This window comes from Protopterus annectens, chromosome 9.part0, assembly GCF_019279795.1.
Source record: "Protopterus annectens isolate FY-2018-M chromosome 9.part0, PAN1.0, whole genome shotgun sequence".
In the NCBI taxonomy this organism is placed as follows: domain Eukaryota; kingdom Metazoa; phylum Chordata; order Ceratodontiformes; family Protopteridae; genus Protopterus; species Protopterus annectens.
Window position 1 is genome coordinate 747645135 of NC_056743.1, and position 27464 is coordinate 747672598.

Sequence of the window (27464 nt, forward strand, 5' to 3'; positions counted from 1 at the left end):
TCCAAGCCTCCTCCGGTGGCTCCGGCTCCGTCGGAGCCGATATCGGCTCCGGCTGGAGTCGATACTTCTTCGACTCAAGTAGTGGGTTTGGTGCCGGCTGGCTCCGATACCCTGACTGCTGTGGCTTTGTCGGCTCCGGCTGGAGCCGACACTTTATCCAGCTTCGGGGCCGAGAAATCCTCGGATCCATCTGGGGTTCAAGGGACTTCGGCTCCGATGGCTTCGACCCGTAAGAGATCCCGGTCCCCCTCTATTTTGAGTATTCACTCGGCTCCGGGATCTCCTCTTTTGTCGGAGCGGAGCCATCGGAGCCGATCTTCGAGATCTTCCAGGCTGTCTGACCACGACTTGGAGAGGGTGGTAAGCAGGCTGTTGAAGTCTCAGGCACTGGCCCAAATGCTCCATAGCCCGTCTCAACAGACGTCGGCTATAGCCCCAATTCTTGAACTTCCTCCTCCGACTCCACACCAGAGTTCGGAGCCGGAGCTTCTTGGGACAGCGACTGTTTCGATGCCGGAGCCGATACATCCTTCGGCTCCGTCGTCCTCGGCTCCGATCTCCTCCTTGAGACCTTCTTTGGAGGGATCCGGTCGTCGGGTTTCCGCTGTCGGCTCCGAGGGGGCTAGTGGCATCGGACCCTTGTCCGACCCCGCTCTCCCTCTTGGGGCCTCGGCTTTGGTAAGCTCGGCGCCGACATCGGCCTCGGAGCCTTCTCTCTCTTTGGAGCAGACCATTCCTGTCTCTTCGGAGCGGGTATGTTCCGGCCTCCCAGGGAGAGGAGCCTTTGAGGTGATGGAGTGTCCTGGCCTCTGAGCCCGATCAACGGTCCATCCCTCTAGCTCCTCCCTCATCAGTGCCTGCAGATGCCTCTTGCCAGCCTCTTGCTCTCAGGCCCAGGGATCCATCGCCCCAGGTTTCCCCACTGGGAATTTCCTCCTCTTCCGAGGTTTCTCCTGACCCTGCAGGGGAACCCCCTCAGAAGAGGACGTGTAAGAGGAAACACACAGACTCCCCTGAGTCTACTACATCTGATACCGACTTAGATGAGTCGGAGGGTTCCCCACGGTACCCCTCTGAGGATGTCTCCTTTTCAGACATCCTTGAGCTCCTCAAACAGAGGGGAATTGGCCCTCCATTGACCCCTCCGAGGATGAGTCGGTATACCTGGAGGCTTTTGGATCCCGACCCTCCACCTCCTGGGTGTCTCCGCCTTTCGACCCACTTATGCAGGTAGTGGCTCGGAAGGCGTGGCTCCAGATTCTGTGGAACCTGTCCCCAGAAGACCATCCAAGTTCATTACGGGCCCGTCGGATAAACAGTTCCTTTCCAAAGGTGTCTCTGTGGATGCTATGGTGGTGGCGGCCACTAAGAAGGAACTGGCAGATCCTTCAGTACCTGTCCATCCTCCTAACAAGGATTCTAGGACCATGGACAGGTATGGAAAGTGGATGTTTTCTTCAGCAACCTTTGCTATGCGTTCGCTGAATTACCTTTGTCACTTCACCAGGCTTCAACGAGATATTCTCAAGGAACTGGGTGAAGTAGTCCAGGATCCTTCTGCTGCTGGGGCTCAGGAAAAGATTGCCTCACAGCTTGCTATCCTGAATTCCATATCTAACTCCTCCTTGCGGCTCATATCTTATGCGGCCGATGGAGCGAGCAGGGCCGCAGGCACAGGAGTTGCTCTTAGACGCCAAGCCTGGATGCGGCTGTGTAATTTTGGACCCCTTTAAGGCGTCCTTCACTAATACCCGCTTTGATGGTTCGGCTTTGTTCGGACCTCAAGTGAAGGATACCTTGACCAGGTGTGAGCAGGACGGTAAAACTCTTTCTGCCGTTGGAGTCCAATTTTCCGCTCCTTCTAGACCATATCCCAAGGGTCAGAAAGGGGAAGATGTGGTTCTGTAAAGCCCAAGGAGCTACACCGACACACGTGGTCAGTTTACCCCAGAGGCAGAGGGGTAACAATAATAGACGCCGCCTAGAGGCAGGGGGTCCTCAGAACCAGGGCAACAGGGAGTCTCTTCCTGAGAAGCCTTTTCAGCATCCCTGAGGTGTTGCCCGACTGTCCACCCTTGGAGGCAGTCGGGGAAGGATTTCACTGTACCCAGTAGCCTGGCAATCCCTATCCCAAGAGAAGTGGGTACAGTCGATTATATCCGAGGGTTACAAGATCCCCTTCGAAGGTTTCCAGACCTCCACAATCCCTTCCAGACATCTCACCCGGTCAAAGGGATTTGGCAAAACAGGTGGTTTCAAAACTCCTAGTAAAAAGAGCCGTCCAGACAGTACCGGCAGACCAAGTAGGATCCGGCGTCTACTCAAGATTCTTTTTGGTACCCAAAAGGACGGGAGATTGGAGACCAATATTAGACCTGAGCAATCTGAACAGATTTGTCAAAAAGGCAAGATTCCGGATGGTCACGCTTCAGTCCATTCTGCCTTTTCTGGGCAAGGACAACTGGATGTGCTCTATAGACCTTCAGGATGCGTACTATCACATAAAGATTCACAGGCACTCCAGGAGGTTTCTCCGCTTTCGGCTAGGGACCAGTCATTACCAATTCAGAGCCCTGCCCTTTGGCCTCACTTCAGCCCCCAGAGTGTTTACCAAATGCATGGCAGTGGTCACAGCTCACCTGAAACGTCTAGGATTCCAGGTGTTTCCTTATTTGGACGACTGGCTCCTCTCCGCCACCACCAAGTGTCAGCTTCTTCAGTCCAGAGACTACACCCTTCAGCTTTGCAAGAATCTGGGAATTTCAGTAAATTTCGAAAATCTTCTCTGCTGCCTTGCCAATCTATCACCTTTATAGGCGCAGAGTTAAATATCACAAAATGTTAGCCAGACTAACAGATCAAAGAATTCTGAACATCCAAAAATTTGTTCGCTTCTGTTACAAAGCAACAAGATCAAAGCCAGGTTTGTCCTGAAAGTTCTAGGCCTAATGGCTGTGGCCATTGTTCTTTACCACTGGCTCGCTTTCACATGCGTCTCCTGCAGTGGATGCTATTCACGCAGTGGTCGATCACAATCTTCCGATGAGACACGAAATCTTAGTAACACAGTCGTGCAGGGCTCATCTGGGCTGGTGGATATCTTCCCTCTTCTTTATCAGGGCCGACCCTTTGTTCCCCTCCTCCAGTTGCCACAGTCACCACGGATGCCTCTCTGATCGGGTGGGGGCATTATCAGGGCAGGATGGTCCACGGACGCGGCAACCCATAGAATACCATCTGCACATAAATATCCTGGAGATGAGAGCAGTGCTTTTAACGCTGCAAGCCCTCGACGACTTTCTTCCCACGGGACTATTGCAGTACAGACGGACAACATGTCCGTGGTCTGGTACATCAACAAACAGGGCGGAACCAGGTCCTATCCCTTATGTCGAGAAGCTCTCCGACTTTGGCAATGGGCGATCTCTTCTCAGCGGTTTCTGGTAGCAACGCACATCCCGCAGGTCCAACCTATTGGCGGACAGGCTAAGCAGATCTATTCTGATGCCTCACGAGTGGTCTCTCAATCAATCTGTAGTGGATCAGATTTTTCTGAAGTGGGGCACTCCTTGTTGCGATCTTTTCGCTACCCCTCAAAACAACAAGTGCCCAGACTATTTCACTCTATTTCCCCTTCCAGGCCAACCCCTGAGAGACTCTCTAACCCAGGATTGGCCTCGGGGACTTCTTTATGCTTTTCCTCCCTTTCCATTGATTCCACAAGTCATTCAGAAAGCCACCGTTTTAAGAGCCAAATTGATCCTCATTGCTCCTTTTTGGCCTCGACAGATTTGGTTTCCGTCTCTGCATCGTGACCTTCTGATGCAGCCCTGGCATCTGGACCCAGTTCCGGATCTTTTGATCCACCAGTCGGGTCAGCAGCACCGGGCCATTCATTCTCTCAACCTCACTGCTTGGTTGCTCCACTTCCTTCCCTAGCCAGGCTACCAATGATTTCTGACTCCGTCAGAGACATTTTAGTGTCTTCTTTGAAGTCGTCCACTAGGACTATTTATGCTAGCAAGTGGCGACGGTTTTCGATGTGGGCAAACTCCAGAAATATTGATCCTTTTACTGCTCCCGTACATTCTGTTTTAGATTTCCTAGCGGAGGTTTTTCATTCGGGATCCTCGTCATCTACAGTCAAAGTACAACTGGCTGCCATTTCCAAGTATCATGTTGGCTTGCATGACAATAACATCATGTCTCATAGATTATGCAAGGCCTTTTTGAGAGGAGTTGTTCTCCTAAAACCACCTATAAAGCATCCTCCTCCGCAATGGGATCTAAACTTAATGTTAGCATCCTTGATACTACCTCCTTTTGAACCGTTTGCTTCATGTTCTTTGAAATTATTGACGTGGAAAACTATATTTTTACTGGCTGTCACATCTGCAAGAAGGGTTTCCGAGATTCAGGCTCTCTGTATTCGGTCACCTTATTTGGTTTTTCATAAGGACAGGGTATCGTTAAGAACTAACCCTTCCTTTCTCCCCAAGGTTGTATCTCAAGCCAATATTAACCAATCTATAGATTTACCAGTCTTTTTCCCCAACTATTCTGACAGAGCTGAACAGAAATTGCATTTTTTGGATGTCCATCGTCAGCTCAGGTACTACTTGCATAGGACTAAACAAATTAGAAAATTGGACCAATTGTTTGTCTCTTATGCAGAAAACAGGTTAGGTCTTCCAGTTTCTAAAGTGACCTTATCCAGATGGTTGACTTCCACCATTTCCTATGTGTACTCTCTCAGAGGCAAACAACTACCTTCTAAGCCAAAAGCACACTCGACCAGGAGTCTATCCACTTCTGCAGCTTTTCAGGATAGACTTCCCATTGATACCATTTGTGCAGCAGCTACTTGGGCCACGCCTCATACCTTTGTTTCTCATTACAAGTTGGATTTGGCCTCCAGAGATAGGGCCAGTTTTGGTTCCACAGTTCTCAAGAGTCTGTTCCATTGAGCCACCCGGGATACAGGTGCTAGGACGCTGTCCCATCCAGCAAGAATGAAGGCGAGATTGACAACTTAACATTTAGAAGTTATGTACCTACCATAACGTTCCATGTTAGTTGTCTTCTCGCCTTCTTTCTTGCGTCCCTCCCTCCTTCCCCTGGCCTGGACAGATCTTGAAGAGTTCCTATTAGTTTGTTTCCTCTGGATCTTTGTTATGAGGACTTCTTTTAGGAAACTTTGTTCCTAATTTGGTTAGGATAACCTTTAGCAGGGTAAGTTAGCTGCCAAACGAGATCTGAGGTAGTTCCGCCTTGCATCATGGGATATAGGGTTGCCTCGAGCTGGTAAAAGGAGTTCTCGAGCTAAAGCAGGAAGTGGAGCCGAGGATCGGCTCCGAACCCATCCAGCAAGAAAGAAGGCGAGAGAAGACAACTAACATGGAACGTTATGGTAGGTACATAACTTCTAATTTTTATTCATTGCTACTTCGGGGATTTTGGTGAGAGAACCACTTAGCAGAGACGCTGACTACTTTTTTACTTTACCTTATGTATATCTCTTAGCTTCCCTCTGAACAGACAGCTTCCTCCGTTCTGTTCCTGAGTCCCAAGTCATTTTGGCTTAGAAAGTGGATGCCCTATCTTTTCCTTGGAACAGGATGTTGCTGTACGTCTTTCTTCCCCTTCCTGTGCTACCGAGAGTCTTGCACAAAATCAAGCGGGACTCTTCCCTAAATCTTGCTAGGAATTCCCTTTTGGCCCATACAGCATTGGTTTCCCCTCTTTCTCACTTGGCCAGTGGCAGTCACCACAAGTTACATCATCGGATGGATCTTCTCATACAGGATAAAGGGTCTTTTATCCATCCTCACTTGTCCACTCTTCAGCTGACACTGTAGGTGATAGGGTTTTTGATCCCTTTTAGGCGCTTCTTTTCTAAGGACTTACTTTGGGTCCTGCAGGAAGCCCATTACCAGGAAATCGTATTTGTCCAAATGGAAGAGATTTTCTGTTTGGTGCCTCTCTCGATATCAGGATCCTCTTATCTCTTATTTGTGTGATTTGCTTCATACTGAGTTGGCATTTTCTTCAGTTAAAGCTTACCTGTCAGCAGTTTCTGCTCATCTACCCTTGACGTCTTTTCTGGCCTCTAAATTTGAGGTCAAGCAATTTCTTAAAGATGACCTTCATATTGTGCTTCCCAGGAAGCCTATTCTGCCTTCCTGGGACCTCAGGTTTGTTCTTGAAAATTTGAGTTAGGCTCCTTTTGAACCTGCTGCTTCAGCGGCCTTGCAACATTGTACTTGGAAGACTGTTCTTTGGACTCTCACTTTAGCCAAGCGGGTGTCTAGACTTCAGGCTCTCATGGCTGTTCCTCCTTTCTTCGTTTTCCACAGAGACAGGGTGTCTCTTTTTACTAATCTTTGTCCCTTAGTCAGTCTATTCTTCCTTTTTTCCTCCTCCGCAGTCTACCAATGAGAAGGTTCTTCACACCTTGGATTTGCACAGACAGCTCAGCTATTTGGGAAAAACTAAAGGTATTCACAAGTCTGAGCAGCTTTTTGTTTCCTTTCGTCCTAGGTCTTTGGGTTTAGCTGTTTTTAAGCAGACCATCTCTTCTTGGTATTCTAAAGCCATTTCATTTTGTCATTTGCATGGTAAATGTCTTTTCCTCTTCAGTAATGCCTCATTGTACCAGAGCTGTTACTTCCTCTGGTGATTTTTTTCAAGGGGCTGTATACCGGTTCCATCCTTGAGGCTGCTACTTGGTCTTTTGTCCATACCTTCGTTAAGCATTATACGTTGGATGTTATTTCCAAGGTTAGAGCTGGCTTTTCCAGGGCTATCCTGCATGGATTTCTAGAGGAGTCTTCAGTACTAAAGTCCTCCCGTGTTTCCTCTTGAGCTTTTGTACTCTCTCTTCTGTTATGAATACTGCAACAGTGAATGTAAGGACATAGTACAGTTGTGTAAAATCTTACCATAACAGCAGATGTCTTTCTGTTCATTTTGGCAGTGTTCACTCCCTCCCTCCTGCCCCCTCTGCTTTAGCCTGTTCTTGCCCTCCTGGCTAAGGGATTCTTCTTTCTTTTCTCCTTCTGGATGCATGTGTTCTTCCCGGGCCTTTTAAAAGTTCTGAATGTGTACATTCATACATCACCTTTATGCCCCTATGCTTTGCGTGGAGACCATACATGTGAAGCATGGCGCCTGTAAGTACTAAAGGCTTGGTATACTCGGACATTGGGCTATCCTTGGTAGGAGATCCTTTGTGTTATGAATATTGCAGTAGTCAGGAGAAGAACATCTACTGTTATGGTAAGATTTTGCACAACTGTACCTTTTAGGGTTATCTGATTTAAGTGTTATTTAGAGCTACTCATTTAAGACTTAAAGGTATTACAGCAGAGGGTTATACATGAAAATGGAAAAGAATGATGAAATGAGGGTAGGCGTGGGTTTGACATCTAAAATTTTTGAATGCAAGCCTTTAAGGAAAATAACAGCTGCCATCCACAATATTATATTCATAAAGTAGCAGAAAATATTACAAGAACTGAGCCTGTGGGAGTAGAGAGAGAGAGAGAGTGGAGTTTTTTTACCTATAAATATGGCTGCAGGTTGGGTATAGAAAATGGGCAAGAGGGAACTAGAATCTGCTGGACAAATTTAAAGGAACCGTGGTTTTTGGAGCAAATAACGGGAGGAAAACGTATTAGACTGAAATGAGGCAAAGCTGAAGTCCGGACTACAGGTTAAAGACTGCTTTTCCTGTCAAAGAATGATAACAGTATAAGGAAAGAAAAAAATTATAGGGGAGTGCTGCATGAAAGGCCAGCTCTGAGATTTTGAGTCTAGAATGGAAGCTGCTATTAAATACAACTAGTAAAGTATATAAAGTATTGCATGATAGGTAGAAAAATCGGAGATGAGAAAACTTTGTAAAAAGAGAATTGAAAGGCAGTTTACAGACCAACTATGGGAAGAGATATGTTAAAGCTCCCAAGTCTGCAGCAAACTTCCAAAAGGTTTAAGGTTATTGTGTGAAAGTCTGCATATGTGTTGTTCTCCAAGTAAACTTTAGAGGAGTTTCCCATGGGTAGACAGCAAATGCTGAAGGTGAAATGAGGAAGAGAGGGCTAATTTGGAATGTGTTTTTTTGGACGGTAATGAGTAAGCAGATTTTAGAAATTCCCTACAGAGTACTTTGACAGTGTTGGGGAAATGCATGTTTTAAATAAGGGAATTACTCTCTTGAGTTGTGGAATATATGATCTGAATTGCTTAGACATAGTAAGACCTTACTAAGTTTAATGTTATTAGCTGCCAAAAAGGCATTTACTAGAAAATGGAAATCAAAATACATTCCCAGTATAAATTAAGTTTTGGATTTTAAGGAAGAAAAACTTGTAGCATAGTTTTAGGAGCAGCTTTTATAGAAATAAATGGAATTTGTGTGGAATAATTAGGAGGAAGAGTGAGGTTTAAAGGAAGGCAGGAACTGATTAACCCATGTAATGTTGGCGTGAATAAAATTTGTTAAAAAGAAACTATGCATACAGCATAATCGTAACGGTAACTGTTGCTTTGGATAGTTTTGTTTTCAGTTATTGTGCAAGTCAATGTACAGCTTAAATGCAGTGGTTTAACAAAGATGTACAAAAATTTTACTGTGCTCAGAATTAAATATTATCAGTAGCTGAAGTTAGACAAACTCCTAAATGCTTGAATAAGCTGTTTTCTGACGTAACACTAAATAGCTGTTGCTACAGAATAGTTTTTACTGTCAGGATAATGTTATACTCTTGTATTTGTGCCTAGAGCACACTTTGCTGGTTTACTAGTTGTAGGAAGGCTTTCAAACATTTCAGTAGACAAGATTTTCATCATTCTAATTACTCAAGTTTTCTTTGTGAATGTGCATGTTTATTTATGCTTTACATGTTTGTTTAAATTAAATTCAAAATGCACTCTCCATTTTTAATTATAAAATTATAGTCACTTTTTCCAGTACTGTTTATAGTCTCCAAGTCATTTGCAGTGCATCATCCTTAAGTTCTTTTAAATGTGTTGTCCCTGTTTTGCTGTTTTAGGTGTTGAAGGTAGCTGTGTTGGCTGAGAAGTATGCAGTGGACTATAGCTGGTATGTGGACACTATACTGAATCTGATTCGGATTGCTGGTGATTATGTCAGTGAAGAAGTCTGGTACAGAGTTATTCAGATTGTTATTAATCGGGATGATGTCCAGGGTTATGCTGCAAAGACTGTGTTTGAGGTAATGAAGCCTTTCAAAGTTGTTAAGGCATTATTGCAAAGTCTTGGCTGCAAAACTGCATAATTATACTGCTTTGTTCTTATTATGGAAGCAAAGATAGCAATTGTAAATATTCTTCAAATTTTCTTTGTACTACTGACACGTGTGTGTGTGTGTGTCTTTCTTGTGCAGGCACTCCAGGCTCCTGCCTGCCATGAGAACATGGTGAAAGTTGGTGGTTACATCCTTGGAGAATTTGGGAATCTCATTGCTGGAGACCCACGGTCCAGGTGAGTTTTTTTTTTAATTAATATGTGCTGTTCTCAACTTCCATATCAGCACTTAAGGATGCTGTGTCACACTGAAGAAACACTGCATTTGGAAGTGGCTTATTGTTTTAAAAAAATTCAGTTAAAATTGAAAGAAAGACCCTGCTAAGCTATGCCAAACCTTAAACCTTCTTTACTGAAGGCCCATGGGATGTATGCAAATGACCCTTTAAGGATATACCAGAGTTTCATCTACATGGCTTCCGAATGCTGTTGACTTTACTTTTTAAATTTGTATGTACATTCAGGCCAGTAAAACCAAACCCCACTAGCTGCAGGCATGCATATTTCAGACTTTTTTTGACTTCCTCAGTGCAGTATAAGTTCATTATTCAAACTACTGAAGTACTTTACACCACTCAACAAAGTTTTCAGGGAGTAATTCTTGACCAGTATCTTTCTTTCAGCAAATATGCTGAGTTGCAGATAGACTAAGTCATGACACAGCTAACAGTATCTTGCAGAATGTCTCACCTGCACTTACTAAGCACAGGACCAAGGAATGCTATATACAAAAATGTCCTTCCTAAATCAAAGTTTTTCCTCTCATTTGTCTTCCTTCCCTCCATACATAACTCTTGATGTGAAAGATAACAGAAGTGTGGTGAAACTTCTGAGATGGTATTACATAGATAAAAGATCAAAAAGTGGTTCATCTTTCTGAAGAATTAGCTTAAATGGCAAAGTAGTTATAAGACAGCCAGATAAGAACGACTGAGTAGAGAGAGAGAGGAGAAAGGGGTATGTATGATAGGGAAACATAATTTTATGATAAGAAGCGTTCAGCCTGGGTTGAAGCAAGAGTACAGCCAGGCATTAAAAGGGAAGTCTCTTAGACTGTGTTTAAAAGCATGAAAGTTGGTTAGTTCTGATGGCTAAAGATACAGATTTCCTTGATGATCTTCATGTTTCATTGTTGCAGTCATCACATTTGGGTTATCCCTGCCAGGGTAGCCCTCGGCCTGCCCGAATGCCAGAGACTTAGTATTTCTGCATCGGTTGCTGTTACTTGAGGACTGACGTCAGGTGATCAGTGGTATAAAGTAAGGCAGCCGACGCCATTACATCAGTCTTTCTTGCCATGGAGCCCGAAGCAGAAGCAGATGACCTTCAAGGATGCATCTGCAGTCATCACATATGGGTTGTCCTGCCTCAGGCAGCCCTTCGGTCGGCCGGATTCCAAAGTCTGGGTCCGGCGTTGGCTGATGTCGCTCCTTCCCTGACGTCAGAGTGCCTGGGGTATAAAAGTGTTAGCCGACGCCATCTTCCTCAGTCTTTCTTGCCGCGTGGTGCCCGAAGCAGAAGCAGTTCGCAAGTGCCGGTCGGCCAGCTCCTGTAATTCAGCTATCTGAAGACTTCAAAAGCTAAGTACCCCGTTGGGGACTCTTTCTTGCCTCAGCCGATGTCATATAGTTAATAATTGTTTAACTTGTGGGAAACAAATACCTCATAAGGATTTCCACTCTTACTGTCTTCCCTGCTTAGGCCCAGACCACGACGTCTCGGCCTGTTCAGCCTGCGCTTCCTTCAACCGACGCACTCTTAGACGTCGGTCGGAGTTCGCAGAGGAGTTTTTTGGGGCTAGTTTTTCATATAAAATGCCGTCGGAAACCCCGACTTCACATTTAACTAAGAAGCAGAAAGACAAGGACCGACACGCAGACCGCGGTTTCGGCTGAAACCGCGGCTAGGCCTACCGCGAGTGTCTCTGTCTCGGCTGATACCGAGTCCTTGGAACTTCCGAACCCTGAAACAGTACAAGCGACAGCCTCGGTCCAGGAGGCTCCTACCGAGTCGGTTACAGAATTGCCTTCAGAACCTGGTGTATTGGAATCTTCCGACACCATACCTTTAGACAAAGCTACACCAGCACGTGGTGCAGCCAGGCCTCCTGCATCCATGTCCATTAAGGCCTTCACCAGGGCTAAAGCTGCTAAACACACTAAAGCCATGCCTCCCAGGGTTACTCCTCAGGGTCCCTCTTCTAGTTCACAGATTCTAACCTTAGCAGGAGGACATTATCTCTTTAATCAGGGGCTCTCAGCCCCATCCGGACAGGGGCTCCAACCTTCTCTAGACAAAAGGCCCAGGGTAGATCCCCCAATCCCATTTCCTCAGAGGAGGCCTCTGATGGCTCAGATCACTCGGACTACCAGGAGGAGGCTTATTCGGCCTACGAGGATTCGGATGCAGAGGAATCTATCCCCTCAGCCTCCCCTCCTGAGGAGCTCTCCTTTGGGGAAACCCTTCACTCTATGAGAGAGCATTTCAAATGGCAGGGCCAGGAGTATTCTGATTCCAGGAAAAGACTAAGAACTTTTCTTCATTTACCTCAGCATAGACCTTTGGCTATTCCTCCTGTTTTAAATGTCATTGATGATGTGTATTCTGACTCTAGTATGACCCCTGACACTCTGCCTCCGGCCCCTGTTAAGCCCGATAGGTATTACAGGGTCCCGGACACACATAATTTTCTTTACAAGGCCCACTCTGCTGATCCTGAAACTATTTCACAGGGCCCTAAAGGGGTTGCAGCTGTTACTACTAAGAACCCACTCCCCTCTGCAAAGGAGTCCAGGGCATTAGAGAGATGGGGTAAAAAAGTGTATACTTCTGCCAGTCTTGCTATGAGGGCATTAAATTGTCAATTTCATATGATACAGTACCAAGCGTATTTGTTAGAAGAAATGCATAAAAAACTGTCTTCTACTGAACCCCTTGACCGTAAATCCCTTCAGGATCTGGTACATAACTTCCAGCAGGTTAGCAACCATTTCTTGCAGTGTGGTTATGATGCATTGGAAACTTCATGTAGGTCAGCAATGACAGGTGTTGTCATACGTAGGCATGCTTGGCTGAAGGAACAATCTCTGCCAGACCATGTTAAAGCTAAGCTTTTGGATGCTCCGCTAGAAAAGCAAAAGTTATTTGGTTCCACTGCTCAAGAAGTCCTAAAGAAATTTGAGGAAAAGGCAAAATCTGTACAAACAGTTAAGGATTTTCTTCAAGTCCAACCGCCAAGATTCAGCAGAAATTGGCCTTCCAAGAATTGGTCCTTTCCTGACACAGAAAGATTTCAAAGGGGCAGGAACAGGCATGCCAGAGGTAGAGGGCAAGCTAGAGGCTCCTACAGAGGCCGTCAATGGCAACCTCCAATCCAGACAGGCAGTTCAGGACCTGCAACTGCTGCACAAGGACAAACTCAATGACTTTGCTTTGACTCCGCCAACCAGGGCTCAATTAGAAGCACCTTTGGGCGGAAAGCTTTCTTTATTCTCAAAAAATTGGCACAGCATTACAAGAGACAAATGGACACTCAAAATAATAGACAATGGATACAGGTTCCATTTCCACACATTGCCAAAAAGAAAAGGCATGCCAGGTCTGCCACCAAATCAAAGGGCAGAGGCTTTGAAACAAATTTCAAACTTACTACAAATGAAAGCCATAGAAAAAGTTCCTATTTCAGAACAAGGCCAAGGATTTTACTCCAGGCTATTCCTTGTTCCAAGAAAAGAGCATCAATGGAGACCAATTCTCGACTTGTCCGCACTGAATACTTATCTCATTGTGCCAAAATTCAAAATTCTGACTCTACAGCAACTCCTTCCCATGCTGGGCAAGGGGTCTTGACTGGTGACTCTAGACCTCAAGGAGGCATACCTGCATGTCCCTATCAGACAAAGTTGCAGAAGACACCTCAGATTTCTTGCAGGGTCAGAGCATTATCAATTCTCAGCATTGCCCTTTGGCTTATCTACTGCGCCCAGAGTATTCATGAAATGCCTGGCATCAGTATTAGCACACTGCAGACTTCAGGGGATTCAAATATACCCATATCTGGACGACTGCCTTATACAAGCGGACAGTCAACAAACTTTGATAAAGGACTTAAATTATGCCATAAATCTTCTACAGGCCTACAGTCAACATGCACAAATCAAGACTTGTTCCATCCCAAAGAATAACCTTTCTGGGTGCGGATCTAGATACAACCATCCAAATGGCTTATCTCACAGAAGAAAAACAAAGACAGCTACCGGATTACTTCAAGAATCTGACAAGACAAACTCAGCTGACTGCAAGGAAAATCCTGCAGGCCCTGGGTTACATGGCATCCTGTATTCTTTTGATTCCACAAGCAAGGCTACATATGAGAAAGCTTCAGTGGTACCTAAGGAGTTTATGGACTCAGCACAGTCACAGTTTAGAAACTTTAATCCCACTCATTCCATGCCTTCACAAGGAATTTCTGTGGTGGGCTCAGGCCAGCCAGTCCAACAGGGGGTTGCCCTTCACAAAGCCAAAAACCTCCCAAGCTATTACAACGGACGCTTCAGACCTAGGTTGGGGAGCACACATGGAGGGCAGAGGTATCAAAGGACAGTGGTCACGAAAGGAGCTACGCATGCACATAAATCAAAAAGAAATGCTAGCAGTGATACATGCAATCGAGGCCTTCAAACTCTTTCTGCATCAAGGCCACCTACTAATAAGGACAGACAACACCACCGTTATGTGGTACATAAACAAGCAAGGAGGTACCCATTCCTACCCTCTTTGCAGACTGGCAATGAATCTATGGGATCTTTCCTTGAAACTCAATATACAGCTACAAGCTCAGTTTGTGCCAGGGAAAGACAATACACTGGCGGACAGCTTAAGCAGAAATATGGATGCGCACAAATGGATGCTGCACCCAGACATCTTCCAACAGGTAACACAATCTTGGGGGAGCCCGGACATAGATCTATTTGCATCCCCCCACAATCATCAACTGAAGAAATTCTGCTCAAGGACATACCACCCACAAGCATGGAAAGTGGACGCCCTCTCTTTCAGCTGGAGAAATCTAACAGTGTATGCATTTCCTCCTATCCCATTAATGACCAAGGTGTCACTGAAGATCAGGACAGAGCAGCCAAAAGTGATTCTGATAGCTCCGGACTGGCCAAGACAGCACTGGTACCCACTGCTAAGGAGCATGTCACGTACGAAACCATGGCCTCTGCCTCTATGGCCACTTCTACTGACACAGCACAGATACAAAACTCTACATTCCAACCTGAAAACATTGCAACTAACAGCGTGGAGAATACCTTGACTCCTCCTCAGGAAAAGCTATCCCAGAGAGTGAAGGATATTATTATGGAAGCTCGCCGCCCTACCACAAGAAAGGCATATTCAGCAAAATGGAAACGATTTCTCATCTGGAACACCACAAAGGGCCTAGATGCGACAGTGATGAACATGGCACATATCCTGGAATATTTGGCAGAAATGTTCCACAATGGTCTGTCTTACTCTTCTATTAAAATTCATGCTTCAGCAATTTCAGCAGAGTACAGTACTGATCCACCTGTCTTTTCTCATCCTCTCCTAAGACAGTTTCTAAGAGGGATCAAAAACATCAAACCTCCTCGGAAACCACCTCTACCTGCTTGGGACCTTAACTTCGTGGTGGAAAAACTAACACTGCCTCCATATGAACCAGCAACATCTGCAGATCTACAGTACCTTTCATGGAAGACTGCCTTCCTTCTGGCAATAACCTCTGCAAGAAGGGTTTCGGAGTTGCAGGCCCTGATGGCAGTGCAGCCATTCATTATTTTTCACCAGGACAGAGTTTCATTGAGAACTAATCCCACATTTATGCCAAAGGTGTGGTATCCAGGGTTTCATTGAATCAAGCCATTCACTTGCCTACCTTCCCAAATCCACAAAACAAAGGGGAGAAACTGCTGCACACCCTGGACATTCACAGACAGTTGCGCTACTACTTGGACAGAACTAAAGGTTTCAGAAAAGCTGACCAGCTGTTGGTAGCATATGCTGCTGGTACTCAAGGAAAAGCAATTTCCAAACAGACTATTTCAAAATGGATAGGAAATTGCATTCGCTTTTGTTACTACTTTCATGGCAAGACTGTACCAGCTAACATTAGACCTCATTCTACGAGAGCCACAGCCACCTCCACAGCCTTCTTAAGAGGGGTGGCTACCAAGGACATTTTAGAAGCTGCCACATGGAGCTCCATGCATACATTTGCCAAGCATTACAATTTACCTTTATATTCCAGATCCAGAGCAGGCTTTGCTACGGCTGTCCTGCAGGGTATCTTAGCTACACCATCCTTTTCTTAGTTCCTCCACCCCCAGATTGGCTATGGTATTCTACCCATATGTGATGACTGCAGATGCATCCTTGAAGGACATGGTACAGTTTTGTACCTACCATAAATGTAGATGTCCGATAGGTATGCATCTGCAGTCAGGTTTACCCTCCATCCTTCCCATCTGTGGTATTGCTAGGGTGCTTACCCCTCTATTAGCTAGCTGGGGGGATCTATTATGGTGCATTTGTTTTTATATATATATATATTTTTGCAAATGTTTGGATTTTTATTGCATTTCTCCAAATTTAGCCTTCCTAGAGGGCACCTGGCATCTGGGGCAAGAAAAACTGAGGAAGATGGCGTCGGCTGACGCTTTTATACCCCAGGCGCTCTGACGTCGGGGAAGGGGCGACATCAGCCGACGCCGGACCCAGACTTTGGAATCCGGCCGACCGAAGGGCTGCCTGAGGCAGGACAACCCATATGTGATGACTGCAGATGCATACCTATCGGACATCTACATTTATGGTAGGTACAAAACTGTACTTTCACATGAGTACTGGTCAGCCGCTGCCTGGGTTTTCATTTCTGAATTGAAGTTGAAGTCTTTTAAAGCTAAGTACCCCATTGGGGATCCTTTTTTCTTGCACTAACCAATGTCAGAAAATGTAAATTTTTTCGCCTGTGGAAAGCAGATACCACACCGAGACTTCCACTCTTACTGCATCACTTGTTTAGGCCCAGACCACAACGTCCCCCATTGTCGCTTCTGTGCTTTAACACCAGAACTATCCGTTGTCAGGCCATTATTCTAGCCAGATATTTTCGTTTACAGTCCTCTAATTCCGATATGGCTTTGGTAAGCCATCTGACAGCAGATCTTCCGAAAAAAACATTAAGATAAAGACAGAGACAGACCGCACAGGTCTAAACCTACCAACGACACTTCCGTTAAGCTAGTCGGCAGTCCTCCAGTACTTAGTGAGGTGCTTTCGCAGCCCCTGATGCCTACTTCATTTGATTCGCAGGCTGCTACCGAAACCTTTTCGGAGTCCGGTATGCTGCAAAACTCTTCTTCGTCTAAGGATCCTGTGCTCGAATCTACCTAGGATGGGTCTGGAGCTGCTGAGCAGGCACCGTCTTCCGAGGAAGTCCTTCGCACCTCTGAATCTCGACACAAACCGACGTAGTCTTTCGTGACTACCGTTCTTTCAAAAGCAGATGAGTTCCTTAGGCCCAGAGTTCGAACCACACCCAAGAAACCAACGACCCACTCTCAGGCGCCTGCTACCTTGCCTCAGTCTCAAATGCTTAAAATGGCGGAAGGACCATATCATGCTGATCAGGGGAAACCAAGCTACCCCCTCAGAAAGGAAAAGAGATCTGTCCCCAGTAGTTTTGTCTGAACAAGAGTCAGATTAATCTGATGCATCTGACTATGAAGACACGCAACCCCTCTCCACTTATGAGGATTTAGATGCAGAGGAATCCATTCCTTCAGCCTCTCCCCCAGAGGATTTTTCCTTTGGGGAAACACTGCATACTTTAAGAGATCATTTCCAATGGGAGAGTCAGGACTACCCTTAGTCTAAAAAGAGACTCTGGGAGTTTCTAGATATTCCGCAACACAGACCCTTGGCCATCCCCCCAGTCTTGGAAGTGGTGGATGATGTTTTCCTTTAAGCCAGCTTGACTCCTAATGTCCTACCCCCTGCTCCCAGAAAACCAGACAGGTACTACAGAGTACCTGACTCACACAAATATCTTTTTAAAAATCCAACAGCTGACCCAGAGTTCATTTCTCAAGGGCCAAAAGGGATTAAAGCTTGCTCTGCTAAGAATCCCACCCCCTCAGACAGGGATTCACGAGCTTTGGACAGATGGGGTAAAAAAATATACACCTTAGCTACTCTTGCTATCAGGGCACTAAGTTGTCAGTTCCATATGCTTAAATATCAGCAACATACCTTGGAACTCCTTAAACAAAAAATGTCTTCCTTTCCTGCTTGGGCAGAATCTAAAGATTTACAAGACTTGATGCATTCTGCAAGTCAAGTAACTAAACACACTTTGCACTGTGGTTTTGACACCCTAGAAGCTTCATGCAGGGCAGCAGTCACTGGATCTGTCATTAGAAGACCTGCATGGCTTAAGGAACAACCCCTGCCAGACCATGTCAAATCTAAATTGTTTGATGCCCCCTTGCACAAATAACTTATTTGGCACTAAGGCAGAAGAGGTCTTAAAAAAGATGGGAGAAAAAGCAAAATCTATGCAAACAGTTAAAGATTTCTTACAGGTCCAGCCCCCTAGGTTCAGCAGGCATTTTCCCCCAAGCACTGGTCCTTTCCTGCTCAGGATAAACAGTCTCAGCATAAGCCCCATGGAAACAAACCCCCCAGACAGCAGCTCCGGGGAATGCAGAGATGTAAGTAGTGGACTACCTCCACTTCAAAACCAGAGAGTTCTAAGCCACCCCGTTATGGTAAGAACTCGCAATGACTCACCTCCTCCCGACCTCCCTTCTGCCCAGCTTCAGTTACCCCTAGGAGGAAAACTCTCATTTCACTCAAGCACCTGGGCCACCATTACCAAGGACCAATGGGTTCTGTACATTGTGTCTCAGGGATACAAATTCTCCTTCCACACCCTTCCAATCTCAAAAGGGTTCACAGATCTACCACCAAATCAGTGGGCAGAGGCTCAAAAGCAAATCCTTTCCCTGCTGTCTTTGAGAGCAGTAGAGCAGCACATTCCTGCAGAACAGATAGGCCAAGGCTTCTACTCCAGACTTTTTCTGGTGCCCAGAAAAGAGGGCACCTGGTGCCGCATCCTCGATCTATCCATTCTAAACACCTTCCTGGTGATCCCAAAATTCAAAATGCTCACCCTTCAGCAGCTGCTACCCATGCTCTCCAAGGATGCTTGGCTAGCCACCTTGGATCTAAGAGGCCTGCCTCCACATTCCTGTCAGGGAATCGTGCAGAAAATATCTCTGTTTTAGGGCAGGATCTCAGCACTTTCAGTTCTCTGTGCTTACCTTTGACTTATCTACTGCTCCCGAGTTTTCACAAAATGCCTGGCCATTTATTGCCTTTTGCAGACAAAGAAATATTCAAATTTACCCCTACTTAGACTACTGTCTTATTCAGGCAGACAGCCAGGAAAAGCTCCTCAAGCACCTGGCCTTTGTAAAGAGCCTACTAACCTCCCTAGGGTACACAGTCAACGAAAAGAAATCAAAACAGATGCCCACCCAAAGGATAATCTTCCTGGGAGCAAGTCTGGGCACAGCATTCCAGATGGCATACCTTACACCAGAGAAACACATTTTCCTGTCAGCCTACTTCTCTCAGCTGGCCACCAGACCCCAGCTTTCTGCAAGGAAAATCCTGCAAGCTCTGGGGCTCATGGCATCTTGCATACTCATTCCATATGCCATACTGCATATGAGGAAACTTTAATGTTACCTAAAGAGCCTTTGGTGTCAGCACTCTCAAGACCTGGAAACTGTTCTACTATAATTCCTTGCCTCAGAAAGGAATTTCTGTGGTGGGCAACAGCATGCTCCCACAACAAGGGACTGCCCTTCTCCCCACCCACCGCCCAGACCCTCACCACAGACCCATCAGACTACGCTTGGGGTGCACACGTGGACAGCAAGTGCATACAGGGCTCATGCAGACCACAGCAAATCCCCCCTGCACATCAGTCAAAAAGAGGTGATGGCTATGCAGCACGCCTTGAAAGCTTTCAAGTCCCTTCTCTCTCTCCACAGGTTCTCCTGATCAAAACTGACAACACCACTGTGATGTGGTACATCAACAAACAGGAAGGGACTCACTCCTACCCTCTCTGCAAGCTGGCCATGATCCTTTGGCTCAAAGCCTCTTCCATGTATCTACATCTGTTAGCATAATACCTACCAGGCTCTCTCAACTCCCCGGCAGACCAATTCAACAGAAACCTTCTGGACCCACATGAGTGGCAGCTAAATAGAAGTACCTTCATCCTAATAACTCAGAAATGGGGAACCCCGAAGGTCGACCTCTTTGCCTCCCACACCAACCATCAGCTCAACAAATTCTGCACCAGGGAGCATCAATGCATGGCTTGGAAGGTGGATGCCCTGTCCTTCCCCTGGGTCAACCTCTCTGTCTATGCCTTTCCTCCCCTACCTCTCATCCCCAGGGTACTACTCAAAATAGGGGAGGAAAAATCAAGGACCATTTTTATAGCTCCAGACTGCCCTGACAGCACTGGTACCCCTTGCTGCATGGTCTGTCCCCACTGCCTACATGGCATCTTCCTCAGATTCCAAACCTCCTAAGCCAGAGAGAAGGGGAATTCATGCATCCCCAATTGCAGACACTCAATTTGGCACCTTGGCTTATTCTCTAACCACGAACCAATCTGCCATCCTCAGTAAACAGGTTCTGGATCTTATCCGTGAGGCCAGACACCCTAACACCAGAAAGTCTTATGCAGATAAATGGAAAAGGTTCTGCACCTGGATCCAGGCTAAGGGGGCCAATACGGCACAGGCCTCAATCCCTCTCATCCTCGATTACTTAGCTGACCTACTACACTCTCTCTCTCCTCTATAATAATTCATGCCTCTGCTATTTCTGCTCATTTTCCCACTGAGCAGCCCTTTTTTCACACCCTTTGATCAAACAGTTCCTCAGAGGAACTAGCAACTTATGAGGCCCCCCAGAAGGGCACCAACACCAGCTTGGGACCTTAACTTTGTCTTGGAAAAGCTCACCCTGCCTCCTTTCGAACTAGCTCTAGCTTCTTCTGCAGAGCTAAAATTTCTCTCCTGGAAGACAGCCTTCCTTCTGGCCATGACTTCAGCCAGGAGAGTCTCTAAGCTGAAAGCACTCATGGCTGTGGAACCCTTCATCTTCCATGCAGACCGGGTATCCCTCAGAACTAACCCATCCTTCATGCCCAAGGTAGTGTCCAGTGTGGCTGTCAACCAGTCCATTTGCCCACCATTCTTTCCTAATCCCCAGAACAAGGGAGAAAGGATTCTTCACTCTCTAGATGTACGCAGACAGCTCAGATACTATTTGGACAGGACTAAATCCTCCAGAAAATTTGATCAATTGCTGGTTAGCTTTGCTACAGGGCAGAAGGCAAAGCCATCTTCATGCAAAGCATTTCCAAATGGATAGCACACTGCATCCATTTCTGCTACAAACAGCATGGTAAGCCTCCCCCCAAGGGGGTCAGGATGCACTCCACCAGAGCAGCCTCCACCTCTGCAGCTTTCCTCAGAGGAGTCCCCACTAAGGACTTCCTGGAGGCTGCCACCTGGACATCTGTTCGCACTTACCAAGCATTACCACCTGTCTCTTCTCCAAATCCAGGGCAGGGTTTGCCTCTGCAGTATTGCAGGGCATCTTGGCCAGACCCCAGCTTCCTTGACTGCCTGCACCCATTCCTGCAGCTTTGGGAAAATACCCAAATGCGATGACAGCAACAGTGAAACAAGAAAAGCATAGTACAGTTGTGTACACTTACCGTAAATGTAGACGTTCAAGTGTATTCACTGTTGGAGTCCTGGTTTCCCTCCTCCCATCCCTTTTTTTTCTCCTTCCCCTTTTATTAACATTCTTCCTTGTTCTTCTTTCCTTACAAGGGACATATTGGTATTTATTTTCCACTGGTGGGGTTCTTTCACCAGAACCTGGCCTCCTACTTTGGGGGCTCCTGACAGGTTAGGGCAAGAAAAAACTGATGTAATGGCTTCAGCTGCCTTACGTTATACCAGTGACGACCTGATGTCAGTCCTCAAGTGACAGCAACCGACGCAGAAATACTAAGTCTCTGGTATTCAGGCCGGCCGAGGGCTACCTTGGCAGGGATAACCCAAATGTGATGACTGCAGCAGTAAATACACTCAAAAATCTACAATTATGGTAAGTGTACACAACTGTACATTTTGGCTATGGAGCAGAAGTGAAGGCTTTGTTCTGTACTTTTATTAGGTCTATGAATGTTTGGATGTTCTCTTTGGAGAAGAGATTTCAAGGCAGGACAGGTTTATGGCTTATGCACAATTTTGTGTATTGTAAGTAGTTGTACATAGGTTAGATGATTAGGAAGTTCAAGACACTTCAGAGTTTATGATAAGCCGAGATTTATGAGGTTGGAGCATCTGTTGCGAATTTAGTAGTTTTGTTATAGGATATTTCAGTTTTTGTCTTTAGGAAAGTTTGTAAGTTGGTGAGAATTGGATCTCCAAAAAGCAGAGAGGGTAGAGTGCCAGCAAGGGTAGCTTCATTAGCTGTGTTTAGGAAGTTTTTTGCCTATAAAACATTCCTAGTTTTTGGTGTGTGTTTTGATAATATTGTAAATGCAAAACTCTAATTTGAGTTCATCTGTTGTTATGCCTAGTAATTTTGTATGGGAGACCATTTCCGTTTGTGTTAAGAGAAAATATTCTAAATTGGATAGCATTTTGACTGTGTGTTTCTGGGTAAATATGAGTGGTTTGGTTTTATTAGGGTTTAATAGAAAGTTCTTACATTATTTGTTGGTGTGACAGGTTATTAAGATGTGCTAAATGTAGCGTTTTCAGCTTATTGGATTAGTAAGGCTTGACAAGAAGCCACGTGCAGGTTATTGATGAAAATATTGAAAAGGATGGCGCCAAGACTAGAACCTGGAGGGGAGGGCTCAACTGTAAGACTGGTTTAGGTATGGGTGGTTTCCTTCCCATTTTGCACATTTGTTTATTAGATAAGGTATCTATTGGACCAATTTGCTTTGACTGCAAAATGCCATTTGCAGATTCATCACTTTCTCCCCAAGAAATGAACACTACTATAAAACCATTGAAAAAGCTAACTGACTACCTGCGAAAACAAAGTTCTGACTTTCTGCTTGCCTCTCAGCTGTTTAAACTTATCAAGCATGATACCTTCCCTCCACTATCTTCCAGACTATTCAGAAATGCGCCAGCGCACAACCTTAGATGTCTTAACCACCACTGTCCTCTCGTCCATACACCCCCAAGCTAGGCTTTTCTGTACAGACCATGCTTTCTCAGTGCTTGGTCCTAAACTGTGAGAATATCTCCCTTCTTTTCTTAGACATTTCTTTTTATATCGTTTTCCATTCGTAAATACAAGCACATTTCAAGACTCTAGGAAAATGCAGCTATCTCTCTGGTTATAACGTAACTTCTTCATTCCCTTATCTACATACCTAGTTCTGACTCTATTTTTGATCGTGTTTCTTTTAGCATGCCAACTACTGTCTATGTAATGCATGTATATATTGTGTTTTTTCACTCACTGTGTATATCATTTGTCTGCTGCCTTTGTTCTGTCAAGCCAACTATGATCACTTTGTAATATATGTATATATTGTATTTTGTCATTTACTGTGTATAATATGTCATGCAACTAATGTTTTTCCTGGACTAAGACTGAAATGGGTTCATTGGGATCAGTGCTGTACCCTGGTTAACAAATTCAAAATATAAATAAAAAAATTGATTGGGGGGGGGGGCTATAGCCAAGGGGGGGAGGATGGCTGTCGTAGGAGCTGAGTGAGAGATTGTATTGAAAACTTTGGATAGGTCAAGGATTAAAGAGGAGACTAGATTGCCTGAGTCCCCTTGCTTTTCTTAGTGTCTGAAGGACAGAAGGTGCAGGTTTGTGCTGTGTGTGGACCGAAAGCCATACTAAGTACAAGTAAGTAGTTGATTTTTAAAATATTGGATAACTTGTTTATGGATTCAGTTTCCTAAGAGTTTAGGAGGAGGTGACAGTATCGCAATGGACAGGTTCTTTGTTACTTCATTTGATTTCTCCCCTTTGTTTAGGAGAATGATGTGGGAGATTTTCCAAATGGAGGGAAGATGCCCTTCCTGTATAGATTTATTAATAGCATGCTTACTAGATAGGCTATGGATTATTCTGAAGGTAGGTTCAGTGGAGATGGAGCATGGTTTCATTTAAATAGTTTTTTATTATGTTGGTGGGTACTGGAGTTAAAAATATGTGAGTAGTAGTGTTTGTTTTAAACTGGGAATGTAGTTGAGCATTAAGCGGTGCTATGGAGTTTATGGGTATTTGAAGCAAAGGGTGGCTGGGGGAATAGGTGTGTTTTTGTGAAAGAGGCAATGCTTCTAATGTAATAACTGTTAAAATCTGTTGCTCTTTGCAATGGAGTATTAGGTGGGATGGCTCCTCCTCTTGTTCATGGGTTCAGCAGGGAATTAAAGACCATATATTTTTTTTGATTATATTTGGTCGGTTTGGAGGTGTATATATAGTTTCTTGTCAAGGTTGACTTGTTGCTAAAGGTTTCAAGTAGGTACGTTTATTTTGCCAGTCTTTCCATGCAGTGTCTGTACTGTGCATAAGGTCTTTTGTCCTGAAAGCCAAGGGTGTGGTTATTTTTTCATTATCCTATTACGGAGAGGAATAAAGCTATTTAGTGTATTTAGGAATAAGGTGTTGAAGTGTATAATGACATCATCTAAAGGGAAGTGGTGGCTTTTAAAGTGTTCATAAATGTCTGTTGGGTTGAATTTTTAAATATTGTGTTTTATAATTGCATCTATATTACCCGATCAAATGTTTAGGTTAGCGAATACCAAAACACCGACCTGGTAATATCGAAAAATTAAAATAGTGAACGGCCGATTTAACGTAGGCAATGAATTCCCTCGGCCGGAAAAAAAAAATTTAAACCAAAATGAAGTTGGGTGCTTTGCCCCCACACCCCCCTAACTAAATATACCAACTCCGAGATCGTTCTACAGTGGGGAAAAGGGCAAAATCAGCATAACGGCAAAGGGAATTCTTTCCCTGCATTAAATCAGCTCTTTGCAGTTTTTTGCTTTTGCTATTACCAGATCAACGTTTAGGTGTTCGCTAATCTAAACATTCGATCAGGTAATAGTAACCCTTATAACTGTGCTGAGAGAAGGTTACATGGAAGTATACCAGTAGCCAAATATTTACTGGGTTCAGAAACCAATTTCCAGGCAAGAATAATACCTTTATCATATGACTTGTATCTAGTGGGGCTGTAAATGAGCTGTGTAAACCCAAATAAGTTTACTGGAGGTTAGGCAATTAGTGGATAGGTTCTGTTAGTCTGTATTGACGTCATTTAGTACAGTGGCTTAATTTGAAATGGTATTGGATACCCAGGAGAGTACATTTTTCCAATATGGAAATATATATATATATATATATATATATATATAGTGCAATGATGCATACCCTTTTTCTCTTATTGAAATTAAGAAAGATGAGTATTTCTGCATTATGGGATTTTGGGATAGGTTCTGAATATTGGGTAATGGAGTAGGTGTCGGGTGTTCCACCTCCTTTTTTTTGGTTCATGTGGATGTTCTTCGTGTTTCACTGTTGCAGTCATCACATTTGGGTTATCCCTGCCAGGGTAGCCCTCACCAGGCCCGAATATCAGAGGCTTGGTATTTCTGCATCGGTTGCTGTCACTTCAGGACTGACATCAGGTCGTCAGTAGTATAAAGTAAGGCAGCCTATGCCATTACATCAGAATTTCTTGCCATGGAGCCCGAAGCAGAAGCAGTTCGCATGAGTGCCGATCGGCCACTACCTGAGTGTCGTCTACCGAATTGAAGATGAAGTCTTCTAAAGCTAAGTACCCCATTGGGGATCTTTTTTTCTTGCACTAACCAATGTCAGAAAAAGTTAACAATTGACTCGCCTGTGGAAAGCAAATACCACACCAAGACTTTCATTCTTACTGCATCACTTGCTTAGGCCCAGACCACGAACGTCCCCCGCTGTCACTTCTGTGCTTTGTTCAACGCCAGAATTAACCATAGTCAGGCCTTATTGTAGCTAGATATTTTTGCTTACAGTCCTCGAACTCCGATATGGCTTCGGTAAGCCATCCAACAGCAGATCTTCTGAAAAAACATAAAGATAAAAAGAGAGACAGACCGCACAGGTCCAAACCTACCAACAACGCTCCTGTTAAGCTAGTCGTCAGTTCTCCGGTCCTCAGTGAGGCACTTTCACAGCCCCCAATGCCCACTTCTGTGGATTCATAGGCCGCTAGCGAGACCCTTTCGGAGTCCAATATGCCGCAAAAGTCTTCTTCGACTAAGGATCCTGCAGTCGTCTCGACCTTGGATGGGTCCTGAGCTGCTGAGCAGGCACCAGCTTCCGAGGAAGTCCTTCGCACTACCGATTCTCGACACAAACCGACGTCTTCTTTTGCGAACGACAGAGTTTCTTAGGCCTAGGATATGAACCACACCTAAGAAACCGGCTCAATCTCAGGCACCTGCTTCTTTGCCTCAGTCTCAAATGCTTAAAATGGCGGAAGACCTTATCATGCTGATTGGGAAAGCCAAGCTACCCCTTCCAAAAGGAAAATAGATCTGTCCCCTGTAGTTTTGTCTGAACAGGAGTCCGATGCATCTGAGTATGAAGACATGCAACCCCTCTCTGTTTGAGGATTCTGATGCAGAGGATTCCATTCCTTCAGCCTTTCCCCCAGAGGATTTTTCCTTTGGAGAAAACCTTCATACCTTAAGGGAGCATTTCCAGTGGGAAAGTCAGGACAATCCTCAGTCTAAAAAGAGACTCAGGGAATTCTTAGATCTTCCACAGCACAGACCCTTGGCCATCCCCTCAGTCCTGGATGTTGTGGAGGATGGTTTCCTGGAATCCAGTTTGACTCGAGGCAAACCTCCCTTTTGCACCCAGAAAACCAGACCGGTACTACAGAGTTTCCTGACTCACGCACATTTCTTTTTAAAAATCCTACTGCTGACCCTGAGGTAATTTCTCAAGGGCCTAAAGGAGTTAAAGCAGCCTTTGCTAAGAATCCCACCCCCTCAGATGGGGATTCCTGAGCACTAGACAGATGGGGTAAAAAATGTATACACCTCAGCTACTCTTGCTATCAGAACAGTCAGTTGTCAGTTCCGTATGCTAAAATTTCAGCAACGTACCCTGGAACTCCTAAAAGAAAAAATGTCTTCCTTTCCTGCTTGTGCAGAATCTAGAGAGTTACAAGAGTTATTGCATTCTGCAAGTCAAGTAACTAAATGCACCTTGGACTGTGGTCTTGATGCCCTAGAAGCTTCTTGCAGGGCAGCAGGCACCGGATCTGTCCTTAGAAGGCATGCATAGCTTAAGGAGCAGCCATTGCCAGACCATGTTAAGTCTAAATTGTTGGATGCCCCTTGCACAGTGACAACGTGTTTGGCACTTAAGGCAGCAGAGGTCTTAAGATGGAAGAAAAAGCAAAATCTATGCAGACAGTTGAGGATTTCTTACAGATCCAGCCACCTGGGTTCAGCAGGCATTTTCCCACCAAGCAATGGTCCTTTCCTGCTCCCACCAGGCCAGTTCAGCCCAGACCCTGGGGAATCAGACCCTCCCAGACAACAGCCTCAGGGAATGCAGAGATCTAAGCAGTGGACTACCTCCACTTCAAAACCAGGGAGTTCTAAGCCCCACCCCCTTATGGTAAGACCTCACAATGACTCCTCCCCACCCCCTCCCTCTGTCCACCTTCACTTACCTCTAGGAGGAAAACTGTCCTTTCCTGCAAGCACCTGTGCCACCATTACCAACGACTGTTGAGTTCTCAACATAGTGTCCCAGGATTTCAGATTTTCTTTCCACACCCTTCCAACTCCAAAAGGGTTGCCAGATCTACCTCCAAACCAGTGGGCAGAGGCACAAAAGTAAGTCCTTTCCCTTCTCTCTCAGGGCAGTAGAAGCATGTTCATGCAGAACAGAAAGACCAAGATTTCTACTCCAGACTTTC

The 27464-nt window shown here is 45.2% G+C and overlaps 1 protein-coding gene across 5 annotated transcripts in view; it reads left to right on the top strand.

Moving 5' to 3' along the window:
• The window catches only part of LOC122811506 (AP-2 complex subunit alpha-2), a 2640839-nt gene that overhangs the window by 1123390 nt on the left and 1489985 nt on the right, over nucleotides 1-27464 (top strand). For all 5 annotated transcript variants that reach the window (XM_044083382.1, XM_044083385.1, XM_044083386.1 and 2 more), the window contains exons 11-12: nucleotides 9054-9236; nucleotides 9408-9505. In XM_044083382.1, the coding sequence (XP_043939317.1) occupies nucleotides 9054-9236; nucleotides 9408-9505 (281 nt within the window). The remainder of the gene's footprint in view (nucleotides 1-9053; nucleotides 9237-9407; nucleotides 9506-27464) is intronic.